This window comes from Rattus norvegicus, chromosome 19 (assembly GCF_021556685.1).
Source record: "Rattus norvegicus strain SHRSP/BbbUtx chromosome 19, alternate assembly SHRSP_T2T, whole genome shotgun sequence".
NCBI classification, from domain to species: Eukaryota; Metazoa; Chordata; class Mammalia; order Rodentia; family Muridae; genus Rattus; species Rattus norvegicus.
Window position 1 is genome coordinate 53,371,715 of NC_141552.1, and position 18,706 is coordinate 53,390,420.

Consider the following 18,706-nt stretch of genomic DNA (forward strand, 5'->3'; position numbering starts at 1 on the left):
ATGTAGGTTTCTGGACTACCCAACAATATGGCAGTGATCTGGAGGTGATGGGAGACAGAGACAGAGAGACACAGAGAGACAGAAACAGAGAGATACAGAGACACAGAAACAGAGAGATACAGAGACACAGAAACAGAGAGAGAGAGAGAGAGAGAGAGAGAGAGAGTGTCAGAGACAGAGAGAAGGAGAGAATGAGAGAGTGCAAGCGAGCCAGAGGGTACCAAGATAGACCTACGGTGTTTTATAACCTAACCTCGGAATAGCCCCCCACCACTCAGACGGTGATGCTTTCAGAAGTGATTAGGCATAGCTCGAGTTCAAAGAGAGAAGTGAATCAGATACAGGAAAGTCAGGAAACAGGTATTACCTTTCCATAATAATCTGTTACCGACAGGCCAGTTTGATGCCCACCTAATGTATATACATCACTTGGTCTTAGTCTACCCCTTGCTTTCTGTTTCCCCTTCCATTCTTAACTCCCGTTCTGTTTACTTTCTTAGAAAATGTCTGCAACTAGACCAGTCTTCATCTTCATGTCATCTAAAAAATCTCCTTTGTGCATGTGTGTGTGTGCATCTGTAGTATGAATATATGCACGTATGTATGAATATATATGTATATGTGTATGCATATATTTATGTATATGTGTGTATGTGTCTATGAATATATGTATATGTGGGTGAATATATGTATGTATATGCATATGCATGTGTGTATATATGTATATGTGTGTACATATGTATGTTTGCATATGTATGTGTGCATTTTCAGTCTACTGGCACTGTTCCTTTAGAGAACCTTTCCTGATACAGAAGGGATTCTGCCTGCAAGCTTCCCTGGATTTTCCCATGATCAAGTGTTTTTCTGTAGCCTCAACAGTTTCAGAGCTTGCTTCATGTAAAATCCTTAGCTTGCTTTTAAAAACCTGTGAGGGGTTTCCCTGATTGCTCACCCTTCCCTCTGGTCACACAGCGCTTGCTCTGGGCTCTGGGCTCCCTCTCAAAGCCACTGCCATCTCCCTCCACCTGCCATGAATAGCTGCTCTCTGACACTTACAAGAACCAGGAACCTCTGGCTCTGGGCACCTGGAGATAAAGATGGTTTTGGGGACTGAAGGAGACCTAGTCAAAATGCTTTCACCAAAGGCCTGAGAGCAGACATATCAAAAGAATAGAAGTGGGTAGTGTTGAAACTGTCTTGAGCAGTCTCATAAAGGAAACCAACATCATGTAAGAGCTATATAATGATTGCACAAAATCACTCAAAGGCAGACTTGAAGGACAGAGATCAGAAAGAATAAAATCTTTTCTGACGGGGGCTTCAGAATTTTAATAACTACCAGCTTTCTTGTTAGTGAAAATATGGACCCAGACAGCACAGCTGCTCCCTTAGACTACCATGAGCATGTTTGACCCGGTCATGATTTCCTCTAAGAGTGGCCTAGAGATGGAAAAACCGCTAACGAGTTGGGCAATTACCTTGCATCTATCACCTGTCATCATAACTGGCTGCTGCCTGTCACCCCCACAATGCTGGGACTGAAGACAAATGGGACTGATGTCATCCTGAGATCTTCATATATTTTGACCACAATTCATTTAGAGTAGAGCCATTGTTTTAATGTTTCGTTTGAAAAAAAAAAAGTATGTCATATGACTGTGAAAATGTTAGACCTAATAAACCAACAAACAAGGTTGGGGGAGGGAAGATGATGCCGCACTGCTGCCTTAGTGAATAAGTCACCCTGAGAAAGTCTAGTGACTACATTAGCCTACTTGACTAATACACAAGCTGGCTACACACATCAACGGGCTACGAGTGTGTGACTTCATCAAGACTCACTCCTGAATGAGCAGGCAAAGAACTAAGTTACCACATAATCAACATGTACGAGATGGGAGTCCCCAAATCTCGTATGGTAAAGGATTTCTTTGACAAATGCACCCTGGAACATGGTGGTCACAACAACTAATCTGACCTCCCCAAAGCTGTGAAGACAAAGGGAGAGATTATATATAATATGTGGATTTGGAGATGGCATGTGCTTAGTGACTTTTAAATCTTTCTCAGAACCAACCTTCTTTCTTTCTTTCCTTCTTTCTTTCTTTCTTTCTTTCCTTCTTTCTTTCTCTTTCTTTCTTTCTCTCTCTTTCTTTCTCTTTCTTTCTTTCTTTTTCTTCTTTCTTTCTTCCTTCCTCTCTCTCTCTCTCTCTCTCTCTCTCTCTCTCTCTCTCTCTCTCTCTCTCTCTCTCTCTCTCTCTCCCCAGCTGTGGAGATCAGAAGCCTCATGTTTAATCTGTTGGTTGGATAGATGATTGTCATGAGGGAGGCACTTTCAACTCAGTGAATCAAGCAGCAGATGACACAGGGTCCTCAGTGAGCAGCGTCTGTTTGCCTTGTTTGGAAGTTAAACATGGTAAACTGAGGGAGCCCGTGTCCTTCCTGAGCAAAAGAGTCCAGAATTGGCCTAAAATGAGTAAGAATGCATCTGCCCAAATGGAATTCAACCCCTTGTTTAATGTATCCCAGGCATTTGACATATAGTTTTAAACACGATTTTTTAAGCTTTCCCATGAATAACAAAGCTATGAGTTATGCATGTGCTGGAACTGGAGAGAGCTCAGTGGTTAAGAACATCAGCTGTTCTTCAGGAGGACTCAGGTTCAGATCCAGTACCTGTGTGGTAGCCACCTGTAACCCCAGTTCCAGGGACCCAAGGCCCTGTTTTGGCCTCTGTGGACACTACATGGATATGTGCAGATATACAGGCAAAACTCCATAACATGTTAAAAAACTGTATGACCCGTATGTAGGAAGTAATGGTGTCCGCTCTGATTCCACCGCTTATCCTTAGGTGGACAAAGGAAATATTTCAAACCAGCAAGTAAAAGGCTTGAGGAACCCATGGGGACTGTGCATCGGAAGATGGCCAAAGTGATCTCCGGACTGCAGAGCAAAGTCTTGCCACCCATGAGCCCGAAGGTGGTCACAGAGGAGGAAGTGAACCGGATGGTAACGTACCATAGTTTCTCTGTAAGACGCTTAGCGCGGTGTCCTTGCAACAATGTGTTGTTCTTCCAGAGCATCGGAGAATCGCTGATTGATACCACACCAGCCTCCAGCGTGCTGGAAAGCGTAATTACCTTCCACAGCCAGAGAAGTTCTTATGTTGCATAAGTACTTCACAGAGCAGGGTTTGACTGGGCAATTAATTGCAAGGAGAGCTCTTAGTCCATTTCCTGTTCCCACAGCAGAAACTGGACAACTTGGAAAGGTTTCTTTTGTCCTGCAGTTGTGGAGCTCAGGAAGTCCGGTGCTGGGTAGTCTCATCTGATAATGGCTCCATACCAAAAGTACCCATATGGGACAGGAAGGGAGCTAAACTCCAAGAAAAGAACTAGTTCAGCCACTACCTCTGACACAGGAACTTGCGGGGACACACCCAACTCATAGAACTGTGTGAATAAGCTACTAAACTTTTCTGGGTGGTAGATAGAGCCCTGTGAACTGCCATTCAGTTACAGTCAAATGACAAATTCCCACAAGGTTCATCTGTAATAATCTGTGACCCGTGCCTTGGCAAGAGTTGTTTTTTATAATTTTCAGGGCACAGAGTAGTAAGAAAGAAAGAAAGAAAGAAAGAAAGAAAGAAAGAAAGAAAGAAAGAAAGAAAGAAAGAAAGAGAAAAAAAGAAAGAAAGAAAGAGAAAGAAAGAAAGAAAGAAAGAAAGAAAGAAAGAAAGAAAGAAAGAGTGAGAGAGGGGAAGGGAGGGAGGGAAGGAAGGAAGGAAGAATATGTAGTTCTCTTTAAAATAAAGATAGGTGTATTTCGAATATGAAAACAATGTACTAGGAATGGGAGTATGAACCGTGTGCTGTAGAAACCAGTTAGAAAAACCCCTGATCCTGGCAATGACACTTCTACACTCTAAACCCGACCTCCAGTTCGATTCTGATTAGAAAAATAAACACAGTCTTTGCCTCCTGTGGTGGCTGCTGGCACATATCTATATAAGGCTTTTTGTTCTTTAGATTGCGTTGTTTGAATTTAAACCACACTATTGCCGATACCTCTCGATAACCCTGTTAGTCCCATCTGTGTTCCAGTCAAAAGGAAGTTAAAGCCAAGTTGAAAACTACATTTCACTTGAATGAGTTCAATTACAGAGCTCAAGCATTATTGAAGAGTTCTAGACTCAAACCCAAGCAAGCTGAGTTATGCACTCCAAACTGTTACAATAAGTCTTGGCTTCCACTCTGCTAATGATCATACCCTCCTCACACGTAAAGTAGGCCCCACAAGCAAGAACTTTCTAGAACAGCAGCACACTGCACGGCAGTGACAGGCATGGGGTAGCTAATTCTCTGCTGGACTAGTTTTATTTAAATGACAAGTGACAGGTATTTTCTCATAAAATTGGTAAAGTATTGGAGCACCTGATTTAGGTGTGGGAATATGATTGGCTGCAAGATCTAGACCTGATGCAGAGCTCACAGCCCCTGCTGAACACGTCACACATTTCTGAACGATTAGATTGTATCTCTGTCTCTAATTAGAAAACTTAGGGGTTGGGGATTTAGCTCAGTCATGACGTCGTTAGTGAAGCACCCCAGGGCTCTGCTTGTCTGGCCTGTTGGTTCAGAAGCAGAGTCACCTTTCACTCCTCAGCCCTAATGTCTAGGAGTGTTTTTTATGTTTTTTTTTTGTTTGTTTGTTTTTGTTTGTTGGGTGTTCCGCTCTTTGGACAGCTCGCTGTGCAGTTCCTTAACTCATTTTCTCTAGGGTTCCATTGTGTGCTTTCTTCAAAACCAAAAGAGATGTATGTGCTAGTCAGTTGCTGTGCAGAGACCTCAGAAGCGCATGGCATTTCTCTTGTATAATTTAGTTATTGTCAATGTTTTATAAGGGGACTTAGTGGCATGCCACAGTTATCCCGACGGCTGCGTGAACGAATTATTCATTACCCACGCCTAGGAGAACACTTCCTCAGCCTAACCACGTTTGAACGTGGGTCTTATTTGCATTCTAGATGTCGCCCTCAGAGTTCCTGAAGGAGATGTCCCTCACTACGGAGCAGAAACTGGCAAGTACACGAATCATATGCCGACCACAGATCACCGAACTCCTAGATATGGGAGAAACAACGCATCAAAAGGTACATCAAAGGCTGGAGAGATGGCTCTGTGGTTAAGAGGGACTGTGACTCTTGTAGAGGACCCAGGTTCAGTTCCCAGCACCCACCATGTCAGGCAGCTCCCAACTGCCTGTAACTTCTGCTCCAGGAGATCTAATGCCCTCTTCTGGCCTCTGCGGGCATTGCAATCCCCCATACATACATAAAAGCACATCAAGGTGTACATAGACCATCTCAGTGTTCAGAATGACAGATGATAAGTAGAATGGAGTGTTTCCAGGATAGCCAATCCCGTCCTGGGTTGCTTCCCTTCCTATCTGTTGGCCTCTATGACACGGCAGTAAAGTCATTATACCTAACACGAGCAAACCGTATTTAAAAAATCACTTTTGACTAATTCTACTCCTTAATACTTCTATTCCCTAGTTACTTCTGATCAGTATTTGATAGAATTTTTTACGGGCTAAGAGTAATTCCGAGGTTTATATCAGCCAAGCCCATTGGGTTATCTCCTTCGAGTCACTAGCAATCCTTCCTTACCTGAACCTTCCCACTACTAAAGAGGGGAGGGAGCAATACACATTTGCTGCCTGCTTTGGGCCCATTTCTAAGAGACTTTCAGACTAAGAAATAGTGGTTTCATCTTTCTGTATTTTAGTGTAGGCTATATGTTCTCGCCTTTAGGGGCAAATAGTTATTTAAAAAAAAGGGGGGGCTGGGGATTTAGCTCAGTGGTAGAGCGCTTACCTAGGAAGTGCAAGGCCCTGGGTTCGGTCCCCAGCTCCGAAAAAAAGAACCAAAAAAAAAAAAAAAAAAAAGAACAACGACTTGGGACTGAGGAGATGGCCCAGTGGCCAACAGTACTTGTTTCTTTTGCACAAAGAGGTTCACTTCCTGGTACCCACGTGCTGGCTCATAACCATCTACAGCGCCAGAGATGCACTGCCCTCTTCTGACCTCTGCAGACATTGCACATACACAGTGCACACACATACACGGAGGCCAAGCACTCATAACATTACATAAATAACATTACATAACATAACATTAAAACCAATCATTGCTTCTAAAGATCTTGTTTCCTACTTTTTAGTTAATTTCATAAGATATATGCCTCACTCATCTGCATAAATTATATTATGAATCTTCACTGATGGGGCTACCGCAGGTGGGCCCCCTCAAAATCCCAGCTATTCCTGAGTTGTCTGGGCTACATTCCCCTTGGGACCTCTTCTCTGAAGCCTTTGCTCTTACTGTCTAGGACCTAAGGACCCTGCTGTCCTTAGCATTGCTGTCTTTATTTGCTGATGGCATTCCTCCCACGACAAACACCCTTCACTTCTGAGCAGGAACAGCTTTCCCAGAGCTGACTCGCCCTCCTGTGGTTTCTTTTCTCCCTTCCGAGGGACTGGCAGAGGTAGCACCATTGAGTGTATTGCACCGACCACATCTGTGAAGGACAAGATTACCAGGTTGCTTCACGTCCCCTCCCACTCCTTCAGCTCTCTTGGTTGTTTCCATGTGTGCTCTGGCTTTGAACCATCTCTCCATGCCAGGGACCATCAGCCTCTGTTAATTCCTCCTAGATGAACTTACAGATCTTAGCCCCATGTCTTCGGTACTATTTGCATATGGCCCTCTTAGTTTAACTACAGAGTTCTTTCCCACCCAATTCTAAAGTCGTGTGTTTTCCCTTCAACAACTCCGAGGATATTTTACTTCATGATCTCTGGCATCAGATGATGTTCACAGAGGCTGAAAGTCTGGTTCAGCCCTCACCCCACAGGCCCAGTCACGCTCCAGTCTGCATAATCACTGTGTGTCCCTCATTCACGCTCAGTACTTTGCTCAGATGTGACTGGGTTTTCCCGTGTCACCGTGTACCTCGTTTTATCTGCAGGAAGTTTATTTCTTAACATTTCGACCATTTTATGTTCCTCTGAAGGATTCCCCCTTCAGGAGCATCAATTATGGGTGCACCAGGCCTTCCTTGTCCGCTCCTCTCCTGGCATTTCCTCTCCAACCCCCCTTAGCTTTGTGTTCATCTGCTTCATTGAAATGACACTGAGCAGTCTGTCCTCTGGGTCCCTTCCTTTGCCTTCTGCGTCTGTCTCTCCAAGTCCAGTCCAGCAGACTCTGCTCATCTCCAGTCATCTGAACTCACATCTCTCTTGTGAACCTTGTAATCCATTAGTGTCAGATAAATCACAGTGACTGTGTTCTTCCGACTTGACTTCCGGAACCTTCCTTCTTTCCCCGAAACGCTCCTTTCTCTCTTAAATTCATTCCTAGTTCAGAGCCTCCGAAACATGTTTTCACGTTTGACATGTGATCCCTTTTTTGTCTGAAAAAATATTAAGTTGACCGTGATCATTTAAGCGTAGAAGATAAGTCTGTAAAACAGACCTGGGGAAATAACTGTGTAGGTAATGTGCTTGCTGCACAAATATGAGGACCCGAGTTCTAATCCCCAGCACCCACGTAAAGACAGGCATGGTAGCACAGTCTGTACTCCCAGTGTTCCTACCGGGGATAGAACCGGAGACTCGACCATCCCCAGAAGTCGTGGGCCAGCCAGCCTGGAGTGTACACGAGCAAACAAGGGACCCCCTCTGCCTGAAACAAGGTGGGAGACAAGAACAGATACTCCAGAATTTCTCACGTCTACACATGTGTCATACACATGCAAGCAAACACTGAGTGCGCGTGCGCGCGCGCGCACACACACACACACACACACACACACACATGCTGTGTCCCTTTCCATCATCATACTAAAAAAAAAAAAGAATAAATAAAAATCAAATACTTTCAGAAAAGACAGGTACACAAAACCAACACCGGATAATAAATGAAGAATGGATTATAAAACAATCACTGGCCATTTTATCTTTCCTTTGATTTTTTATTGCATTTTATTTATTTATTGTGTGTGCACATGTGCATGCCTTATACAATGGCATGTGTGTGGAGGTCAGAGGACAACTGGTGGGAGTCGGCTCTCTCCTTCTGACATGTGGGTCCCTGAAATCTGACGTAGATCCTCAGATTTGGCAGCAAGCACCTTTACCCATTAAGCCATCTTGCTGGCCCCCAATTTTAATCGTTTATTAAATATGGAAGCAAATCTACATACTAATGTGATGGATGTGTTTGTTTATTTTTCATTAAGAATTAATCTTCGTTAAATAAGCCACGAATGGAGAGGATCATCAACCTTTTTCAGAGATGATTGATATTTTGGTATCATAATCCCCAGTGTTCAGATGCTGCTTTTCAGAGATATGAAGCACAAGATGGCAGAGACCTGTTTAGGGCCGTTCAGAAACTGCTGGAAATCCTATATAAATTCTAAGCCAAAATTCATTCAACTATTTAAAAAGAAAGAAAGGAAGGAAGAAACTCAAATCAGCAACAGAAAGACAGATTTTAAAATCACTCAGACTGGTCCAGAAATGCATTCATTTGACACTTCTGTGCTGAGGAGTGATTGCAGGAAAATATTACAGGTCTTCCTTTTCTGAAAGTAACCATTTCTGAAGGGACAGGAAACTCTGCATGTCCTGTAAAAGCGTTGTAATTCACCTAGTAGAACAGAGTCTCCAGCAGCCTTCGCTGGGACAGGGGCAACCGCAGCCGCGGTGTGACGCATGCGCATCCATCTCATTAGCATGCATGGTGTGTTTCAAGCTGAGGCTGCAGTAAAGTCATGAGGTACAGCACAGACCTTTGCTGCCAGAGACCCCTTGGCTTCATTACACGTTTGATTTTGAGTTAATTTGGGGTCGTGCACTCAGAAAACTTTTACTGTGCATAAGTTTTCCATGACCCCTTATATTCAATTACGTGACCCCCATATGAGGTCATAACTCATAGGTCGCGCTGTGCCTTAGGGAAATGGCACCTTTGATCTTCTAGTGCTTGTTATTTATGTATTTAATGTTGAAGGTGCTGGAGAGGTGCACCGGATGCCTCCTGTGTGGTAGGCAACTGTGTTTCCACTGAGCTGCATTCCCAGCCCCCGCGTGTGAGTCTGTTTGTTTGTGTTGCCTACTCAAACTTGATATGTTGGAGATCCAAATGCAGATTTGAGCTGTCTCTCAAAGCCTATGTTTCTTCTTTTGCCTCTTACCTCCTGCAGACAGTGACTACATGTATCTTGTTTTCCAAGCACTTCAGACTTCTCCCTGATATCTCCCTCCCTCCCCTCCCTCCTTTCCTCCCTCCCCCTCTCTCCCTCCCCCTCTCTCCCTGTCCCTCTCCCAGTCCCTTTCCCTCTCCCTCTCCCTCTCTCTCTGGTGTGTGTATGTGTGGTATGCAGTGCATGTCTGTGTTTGCATGCATGTGTGGAGGGCAGCATGCACATGCATGTGCATGTATGTAGAGGTTGATATGGGCTTTTGCACTCTCCACCTTACTTATTCATTAAGGCAGGGCTTCTCACGTGAAGAGCTCCCAGATTTAGTCAGTCTAGACAGCCAACTTACTCCTGAGATCACTCCTCCGCCTTCTGAGTGCTGGGGTTGCCATGCCTGGCCAGCGTGTAACAAGTGCTTGACCCGCTGAGCCATCTCCCCAGCCCTCTACTTCTCTGTTTCTATCATAGCCCTCTGTTACCAGCAACCCACAGTACGGCATGAATGAGGTTTAAAAAATGGAAGTGAGGCCTGGCAAGATGGATTAGTGGGTAAAGGAGCTTGCCACTAAGTCTGATGATCCCAGTTCAATTCTCAGGTCCCACATGGTAGGAGAGAACCAACTCCCACAAACTCATCAGACCTCCATGGACACATCACAGTAAGCACATGCTTGCAGGTATGTGCGTGCGCGCACGCACACACACACACACACACACACACACACACAAATATAAGTGTAATTAAAATGTAAATGAGGTCATGTTACTCCCATACCTAAAACTACCAGTGACTTCTATTACTCTCATAAAATCTAGACTCGACCCCTGGATCCTGACTAAGGCTTGACTTCATCTACCCTGCCTAACTCATGTCTCCTCTCTCCTCTGCTGTGTGGCTATTGCCTCCTGACTACCCTTCCTTCTCACTCCTTCCAGGTAGTCTGGATAAAAATGGCCCCCATAGGGCCACAGGGACTGGCACTCTTAAGAGGTGTGATCTTGTTGGAGTAGGTGTGGCCTTGTTTGAGGAACTATGTCACTGGGGGGTGGGCTTCGATGCCCAGGGTGGCATTCTTTTCCTGCTGTCTGTGGATCCAGATGGAGAATTCTCAGCTACCTCTCCAGCGCTGTGTTCGCCTGCAAGCGGCCATGCTTCCCACCATGTTGATAATGAACTAAACCTCTGAACTGTCAGCCAGCCCTAACCTAATCAAATGTTTTCCTTTATAAGAGTTGCTGTGGTTATGGTGTCTCTTCACAGCAATAATGATGATGATGATGATGATGATGATGATGATGATGATGATGATGATAATAATAATAATAATAATAATAATAACCCTAAGACAGCCCTCTTCACATGCATCAGGAACAGTTCTCATAAGAGTATGGGAGATTGGTTGCTCTGTTACATACGAAGCTGTGTCTCTGAGCTAGACAGATGTCTGAAGGAAGCCTTGCAGAGGTTTGGAAAAGGGCATTCCAATTAGAAGGGAGAGTCAGTGTAAAGCCAGGGAGAGGTTACACCTCAGCCCTGTGAGGACACGGCTGTTGGTGGCTCTGTTCACTCTGCGGTGTTCAGCATGTGGAAAGGAACCTGACACATTGGGAGCTCAGAGTTTATTGGAAGGCGAATCGTACTTTCATCTCTTCTAGCTGCCGTGCCTTCTCTGTATCCTCGAATATTTGTTTTGTGCTTTTTTATAATTGCTTTCCTATAATATGTTTTAACGTTTGTTGACGTGGTATGGTTTAGGATTTTTACTGCTTTGTGGGGCTGAGGATGTAGGTCAGGGGTAGAGCACTGGCCTAGCCTGCTCTAGGCCAAGGGTCAGCCCCCAGCACCACAAAAACAAATAAGCACATAGAGTTTTCACTGCTCAAGCAATAATTTTCTGACACATGTTCTTTATTCAAGAGCTGGGGAGATGGCTCAGTGGGTAAAGTGGTTGTCATGGAAGCCCCAGGCACCTGAGTTCCCATCCCCATCCCTCATGTAAAAGCCAGGCACAGGAACATGCATCAGTAGCCGAGAGCCGAGGAGGCGGAGGCAGGGGATGGATGGAGTTTGTTGGCCAGACAGTCTACTCACTCAGTCCAGCTTCAGTAAGAAATCCTGGGGGTGATAGAGGAAGACACTCAACATGGACCTCTGACCTGTGAGGCAGGATACACACACGCACACACACACACACACACACACTCACACACACACATACACACGCACTCACACACACTCTCTCTCACAACACACACTCACACAATAGACACACACACACACACACGTATACAAACACATACACCACACCACTCAAACATAAAATTAAAAACACTTCACTGGTTATTATATTTTTCTACTTCTTTCTCAAGTATTATGACATATATGTATATATGCATACATGTGTGTATGTGTGTACATCCTGGCTCGGTTATTATTATGATTGCTATTGCCTCCCATCTTTGAAGGAAGGGATTCTACCTGGCCTTGCTGTTTTGTCTGTTGACATCGCTCAGGGATCAGTGGCGCTTCTCCGTCATTCTCAGTGAGGTTTTATGAAGAGCATTTAGGCTTGTGCATGTTTTTGGAAGGAGGATGGTTTTTTTTTAAATGAAAACCTGTGTGTTGCATCTGTGTATTTGTATATATTGTGAATGTAAGCATGTCCATATAACCACTGTTCCTCCAGAAGATTACTTACGCCCATCTTTTGGTCACAGCTTCTCCCCTTTCCTCTATAAGATTACCCGCCTAACTACCCTTCACTGTAGATTCACTTTTCCTTTCTGCGAGTGGAGGTGATAAGATGTGCACTTTCATTTCGGGTTAATTTCCCTCATATTATGCTGATAAAAAGCAAGTGCCCGGTGAAACTCACAGCGGTACGATGAGGGCTGTGCCCAGTCCAGGTCTGCTGTGAGGTACCTGGCTGGTGGACACATCCCACGGATAAACAAGTTCTCACTATTATTGTCTGTCTAGCCCACATTCTCTTAGAGTGCACAGCTAGTTTCCCCTTATCATCCTTCAGATACAGACCCCCTGTATCTGAAGATCTAAAATAATTTTCCCCTCTATGAAAATACCCTTCAGTGTTTTCCTTTGGGAACTGTTAAAAGTATAAATTTTGTCTTTCTAAAAATGTTTTAATTCTTTGTTGAAGGAGGATTTTAGGGGAGAGAGTATTTCTGCAGAAGGCTTTACCTTTTGTTAATTATGTTATCAGCCAACACGTTTTGTTTCTTGCCTAAAAAGCATCCTCTCCTTTCCCTGTTAGCATCTCCCGCACATTTTTGGCCCTTCTTTCGAGGGTTTTACAATTATCTCCCGAGGTATGGATTTCCTTTTAATCTGACTTGAGTTCACAAGGCCTCCTGCATGTTTGTCTTGACTCTGTCATCAGCTACAGAAACCTCTCTGTCAAACCGTTCTGTCAATCATGCCCCTTCCCTCTTACTCCAAACACACTCATTTCAGGCCTTTGCTCTGTTGCCTGCCAGTCTTCTGCGTTTTCTATGGTCTCCATCTGCCTCCTTGATCTGAATGTTCTCTTAACCTCTATGTCTCTATGCCATTTCCACTTCAGTTGTGGTCACTCTGCTGAATCCCCCACTCCCCGAGTTCCCATCATCATTTAAGATGTAGGATTTGCATTCACTTCCTTACCATTTCTGACCCTGCCTTGTGTTTCAGAGAGTGGATCACACCGCTTTTCTGCAGGGTTGGTATAATTACAATCTGCAAATATTTTGCAGTTTACAAAGCATTCTTGTTTGTGAGCTGGAAACATTCACAAATGGGAGATCGCATAAATTACCCAAATCCTGTGGTGACTCTCTCTTCTTTCAGAGGGGATCAGGTTATTTGCTTCAGACCTCACAGAGAACTAACACTGAACGCCCCAGGGACCCTAGTCCATCCTTACTCTGTGGCAGCCACAGGCCAATGAGAGCAAAGCCCATCAGAGTCCTCTCCTTCCTTGACAAGCATTGGAACTCCAGTCTCTATCTCTCTAGCCTTGCTGCAGGTTCAAGAGTGCATATCTCAGCCCCGTCCCCCAGGCTAAAGCATGGACTCGGGTGTAATCCAATTGTCTGTATCCACTGTGCTCTCTACGCCCATCTAGCCGCTCTCTCCTGGAGCTAGCTAGCAATTACGTGTGATCTTGTTAGCAGTGCGACTGAGCAGGTTGATGGAACGCTTGAGTTATTGACAGAGGGTAGCTGGCTCAAAAGATCCCATTTACCATGTTTAGATTCCAAAGTCTGGGTTAGTAGTCTTATTAGCTTATTTTCTGTTTTAGCAAAGAAATAATGGACTTTTTTGCATCTGTCTGTGCACATGTGTGCTCACGAGTACATTCATGCGTGTGTGCGTAGGTGCATGCGTGCGTATGTGCATACATGTATGTGCATGAACCTGTGTGCAACCCTAGCTCTTGTTTCTGAGGAGCCATCCAACTTGTCTTTTGAGGTTCTCTTGCTGGGGTCTGGAAGTAGCTGGTGAGGCAATGCTGTATGGCCAGTGTGCTCCAGAGATCCACTTGCTTTTACCTCCCCAGTCTTGGTGCGAGGGCATGCACCACCATGCCTGGCTTCCTAAGTGGGTCCTGAGGATTAGAACTCAGGTCCTCATGCTTGTGCTGTAAGCTCTCTATTGTCTCACTGATTCTAACTATTATGGTGGCTCCCCCTTTGAGTGGTCCGCGTGTTCTTTATTTTAATGAGTAATTTGCATTATTTACCCTAGCCACCTCTGCCACCGATCCACATTCTGTATAATTTTGTCTCCCAACTGCAGTTTTCCAGAGTTGACTTGGATCAGGCCTTGTTCCAGCCCTTTCCATCAGAAATCATATTCCAGAACTATTCTCCCTGTGAAGTCTATGAAGTGCCATTGGTTTTGAGGAACAACGACAAAGTAAGTATGTTCGCTGGTGTAGGTGAACTTTCCTAGAACTCTGGAGGATGGGTCGGTAAGCTGGATTCTGCAGGGTCTTGGGTACACTCTTTAATTTGACGGACATAGGAAAATATTATGCAAACATGCTCATTGACTTCAAGTTTCACTAATACAAAGCTAGGTCTGATTGTTGCTACCTGTACCGTCCACTGCAGTGCCCAACAGATGGCAAACTCCCAACGTGTGCTCGAAATTCCTCTTTAAAAAAGATTTATTTATTTTTTATTTTATGTATGTGAGCATTTGGCCTGCACATATGTAAGGTGCACTGCCAACAGAGGCCTGTAGAGGGCATCAGATCTCCCGGAACTGGAGTTACAGATGGTTGTGAGCCACAATGTGGGTGCTTAAAATCTAAGTCAGGCCCTCTGGAAGAGCAGCCAGTGCTCTTAACTGCTAAGCCATCCCTTCAGCCCCACGCCCCAACCTCGCATGCAAAAAGTGTGGGTTTGATGAATGACAGGGAGTGCTTGTGTCTGGGCTAGGATTGCATCGGGGCTAAATGCCTAGGACTAGTGCAGACTCAGAATGTAGACCCCACTAACCCAGCTCAAGGAATTATCCGCTCAGAGGACTAGCAAATGTGAGCATTGATACTCACATTCCTCAAACTATTTCTAGAAGCCTCTTCTGTAGCTCTCTCCTCTTGTTGTCTTCTCCCTATTACGTGAAATAGCCTTCAGACATTGTGTCCAAAGGGCTTCTCTCAGTATCCACACCATGCTCCTTTGAAATTCCAACTGAGGGTTTCTTCCCCAGTCTTACGTCTTTTTCTTTAAAGATAAACTAAGGTTTGTTTCAAAGAAAAGAATCCATCGCCAGAGGATTTCCTTGACACCTGGCCGTAACAGAAGAAGGGTTATGAGGAAGCTTTAAGCACAGTTAAGTGCAGAAATAAGCAGATGGTGTGCGAGGGGCGTGCATCTCCACAGTCCTAAACTTCAGGGGAAGACGACAGGAATCTAGGCATGTGGACGAAGGGAGCTGAGCTACAAGAAAAATGAGAAATGAGTCTGTGCAGCAGCCCAAAGCAAGTGCGAAGACATGCCTTTCGGAGATCAATAGGGTGATTTAACGCCAGCAAAGCCACTCTGTAGACAATGGTACATTTATAGTCTGGGTCTGTGCGTTTGTCTCTGGCTGCAGTGTTATTAGCAAGAGAAGCTCAGGACAGAAGCTCAGGGCCTGGTGGAGAGATGAGGAAGAACTGAAGGTGACCAGGGTCATGTCCCCAGACCTCAAGAAGAGTCACATGCTGTAGACATTAGGACTTTCCACATGGGGCTGCCAACAGGTTTGTTTTCTTGTGTAGAATTCCCCTTTCCCCTCTTACTGATATTTTACACCATTTTAGGTTTTATTAGACTAGTAAGGATGAAGCAGGACTAGCCTAAAGGGCATTTGGTAATCCCACGTGACTCTAAACAAGAAGTGGTTATCAGTAGGTGTATATGAGGAAGTCATGGGTAGGGGGATGTATACATTTCATCTCCCAAAGGGCACAGTTTTTTGGATAACCCACCTTTCTCTCGGGTGAGATGCAACCAAAACATTGGCCCCATGGAAATTCCTCAGCCCGGGAAAGTTCAGTTATCTGCAAGCAGATAAGCTTTCTCCAGGATAGGCAGGTCTGCTCTCACTTGACTTACACCACGCTGTGCGCGGAGAGGCTGACACAAGCTCTCTGTTCCTCTTCCTTCATGGTCATACAAATGCCCATGGTAAGCAGAAGTGTCGGATGACCCTGGATCTGGGGTTGCAGGCCGTTATGAACCACTCAGGGTAGGTGCTTGGAACTGAGTGTGTGCTCTTTGCATTGAGTCATCTTCTCTCCAGCTCCAGCGATGCTCTTAGTAAAGGACGCACAACACACATACTGCTCTTTTCCTGTCCGAAATGTGCACCACCACCACTCCTCTCTCCAGAGTCTCCTATACAGACAAGCCAGCCTGAGATCTGTCTACCCCCTCCTGGGTGCTGTGATTCAAGGCCTGTGCCACTGCACCTGGCACAATGCATGTTCCTTGACGCCTCCCTCTCTGCTCCTAAGAGCCTTCTCATTCCTTTCGGTGTTTCTTTATAAATCTTTTCAAGGTCATGGGAGTTCCTTTCTCTCCATGTTTTACTTGTGACCTCAGGTCATCTTTTAACTGGTTGACTTAGCTGTACTTAACTCTCTTCTACTATTTTGAGTCATTAACAAATACTCTTTAGCAGGTAAGGTCCCAGTACTCATGAATCTGAAGTAGGAGGACCATGTGCTTGAGGCTATTCTGAGTTACATAGGAAGATCTTGTCTCAAACCCCAGAAAAATCCCAAGTAAACCATTCCCCTGATGTGTGTGGGTGCGCACGTGTGTGTGTGTGTGTGTGTGTGTGTGTGTGTGTGTGTGTGTGTGTATAGATCTTCCACCCCTGACCACTCCCATTTGCTTCTTAATTGTATTTCTTATTTATACTATCTGGGATAGAGTTATATATCTCTGGGCAAGACCAGGGGAGCAGAGGCCAAGACCTTAAAAGAATAAAACAGTTTGAAGCTGGCCCTGAGATCAGTTAAGGGTTATCCGTCTGCCTTTTGTTCTTATTTCTTGATGATGTTCCTATGAATAGGGTGGGTGGAGTCAGGTCTCCCCAAACCCAGTGCTTGATGGATTTACTTTCTTCCTCTGGCCTGGGTATTACCTCAAAGCTAAAAACCCATTGTGAGGATGGGGTGGCACATCATGTCCCAGGGATGGTCCTGAGAGCACCGTGGGATGTCTTTTCTCAAACACTTTCCAAATGTTGAGACAGGCAGCTTAATTCTGCTGTGCAGTGCGGGGTTAGGGTGGGGGTGAGGTGGATTTGGGGGGGACACACGTATGCAACACATTGAGCAGTCCATTCTGAAGAAAGTCATTTCAGCTCTAAAATGAACACAGACTTGGAATGCTAACAAACGTGAATAATAATAATAATGTTAGTAAAAGCAGAGTTAATGTGTCATAAAGACTGACTGTTGAGCCCTTAGGATAAGGGTAGATACAATTTCCCTTTGCATTTGAAACAACTGAAACCCTGATCAGGGCCAGAGACCCAGCAAAGAGTGGACGGAGGCCTGACTGCACTCGCTCGACTCTGAAGTTTGTGCTTCTCCTCTACCTTTCCCTCATACATGAGGCCATCCTGTGTTTCTCCCGCAGATCCCAAGGATGGTAAAAGTTGTTGAAGAAAGCTCACCTTACTTTAAAATCATCAGCCCCAAAGACATCGGCCACAAGGTAGCCCCGGGAGTGCCGTCCATATTCCGAATCCTCTTCACTCCAGAGGAGAACAAGGTAATCACAACACTGGCAAAAGACCGTTTATGTGTCTCTAGCACTTTGTAGTCCGACTCCAAACACTCACCACAGGGCTGCCAGTGTCCATGGGAGTGTCAGTGGTATTTGAAGCGGGCTGTGGTGGTGTGAGGGTCATCTTGGTGGCTCTCGTAGTTGTATCAGTCTGGGGTTTTGTTGCTGGTTTGCTATTGTGGTGGAATGCCTTAGGGTGAGCATGTGTAAAGAAGAGTTGCATCTAGCTCCCAGTCTTCGAGGCTGACACTCCAAATAGCACAGGTCTAACTCCAGCAAGCCCCACTGCTCCCATAGCTGAGTCACCTCCTGGTGGACGGCATCATCTACAAAGGAGAGATGGAATGGTGATCAAGGAAACTACAACTTGCAGAAGGACCAGCAATGGCTTCCTCCACCCACCCTGCCAGGCTCTACCTCTTAAAGGGATACCACCTCCCAATACCATCATGTTAAAGATCTATCTCCTGCCTATGAATCCTGGAGGTCAAGCCATGAACAAACATAACAGGAGAGCTGTAGACAGCACTCTTATTAGATATGGTTGTATTAAGAGGAGAAAGGAGGAGGGGGATAGGAGGGAGGGGGGCCGTACTAGTGATAAGCTAAGTACTGTTGTGTCTGTGAGCCCTAAGTCCCTAGGTGTGAGAAAGCCTGATCCTGCTGGACACCCCCTGCTAGCCTCTAACCCGACAGGTTTATACTATATACTGTCAAAGGGCCACCAATAAAGAAAAGGTATAGTCTGGAAGCAGTGATCTGAGATAAAGGATTAAAAACTATGGTTTTAGATGTTTTGGAAACTAGTGGGTCATATATCCCTCCTCCCAGAATCCCAACCTACCTGAAAAAGAGACCTAAATTCAAATATTGATCACACTCACCCTCAGCCATAGCGAAAACATGGCCAGGGCTCTAGGCTGAGATTGAAGTCCTCCGTAAGAGACTGACTTAACCTTAGAGTCCTCCTCGAGCACAGCAGGGAAGGAGGCTCTAACACCAGAGATCTGCCTGAGCCGCTGAACCCTGTCTGCACACGAACAGCCAAGGAAAAGCCTGCACACCAAAAGATGAGGCCACTTTCCCTCAGCACCACCCGAAGACTCGTCTAGGTCCCGGGAAGCCCAGTCTTGCCTTGG

General features: G+C 45.2%; 1 protein-coding gene across 2 annotated transcripts in view; it reads left to right on the forward strand.

Annotated features, from left to right (window-relative positions):
• The window catches only part of Hydin (Hydin, axonemal central pair apparatus protein), a 345,749-nt gene that overhangs the window by 28,187 nt on the left and 298,856 nt on the right, over positions 1 to 18,706 (forward strand). For both annotated transcript variants that reach the window (XM_087594210.1, NM_001427650.1), the window contains 4 exon segments: positions 2,855 to 3,012; positions 5,030 to 5,155; positions 14,071 to 14,190; positions 17,418 to 17,552. In XM_087594210.1, coding sequence (XP_087450336.1) covers positions 2,855 to 3,012; positions 5,030 to 5,155; positions 14,071 to 14,190; positions 17,418 to 17,552 — 539 coding nt within the window.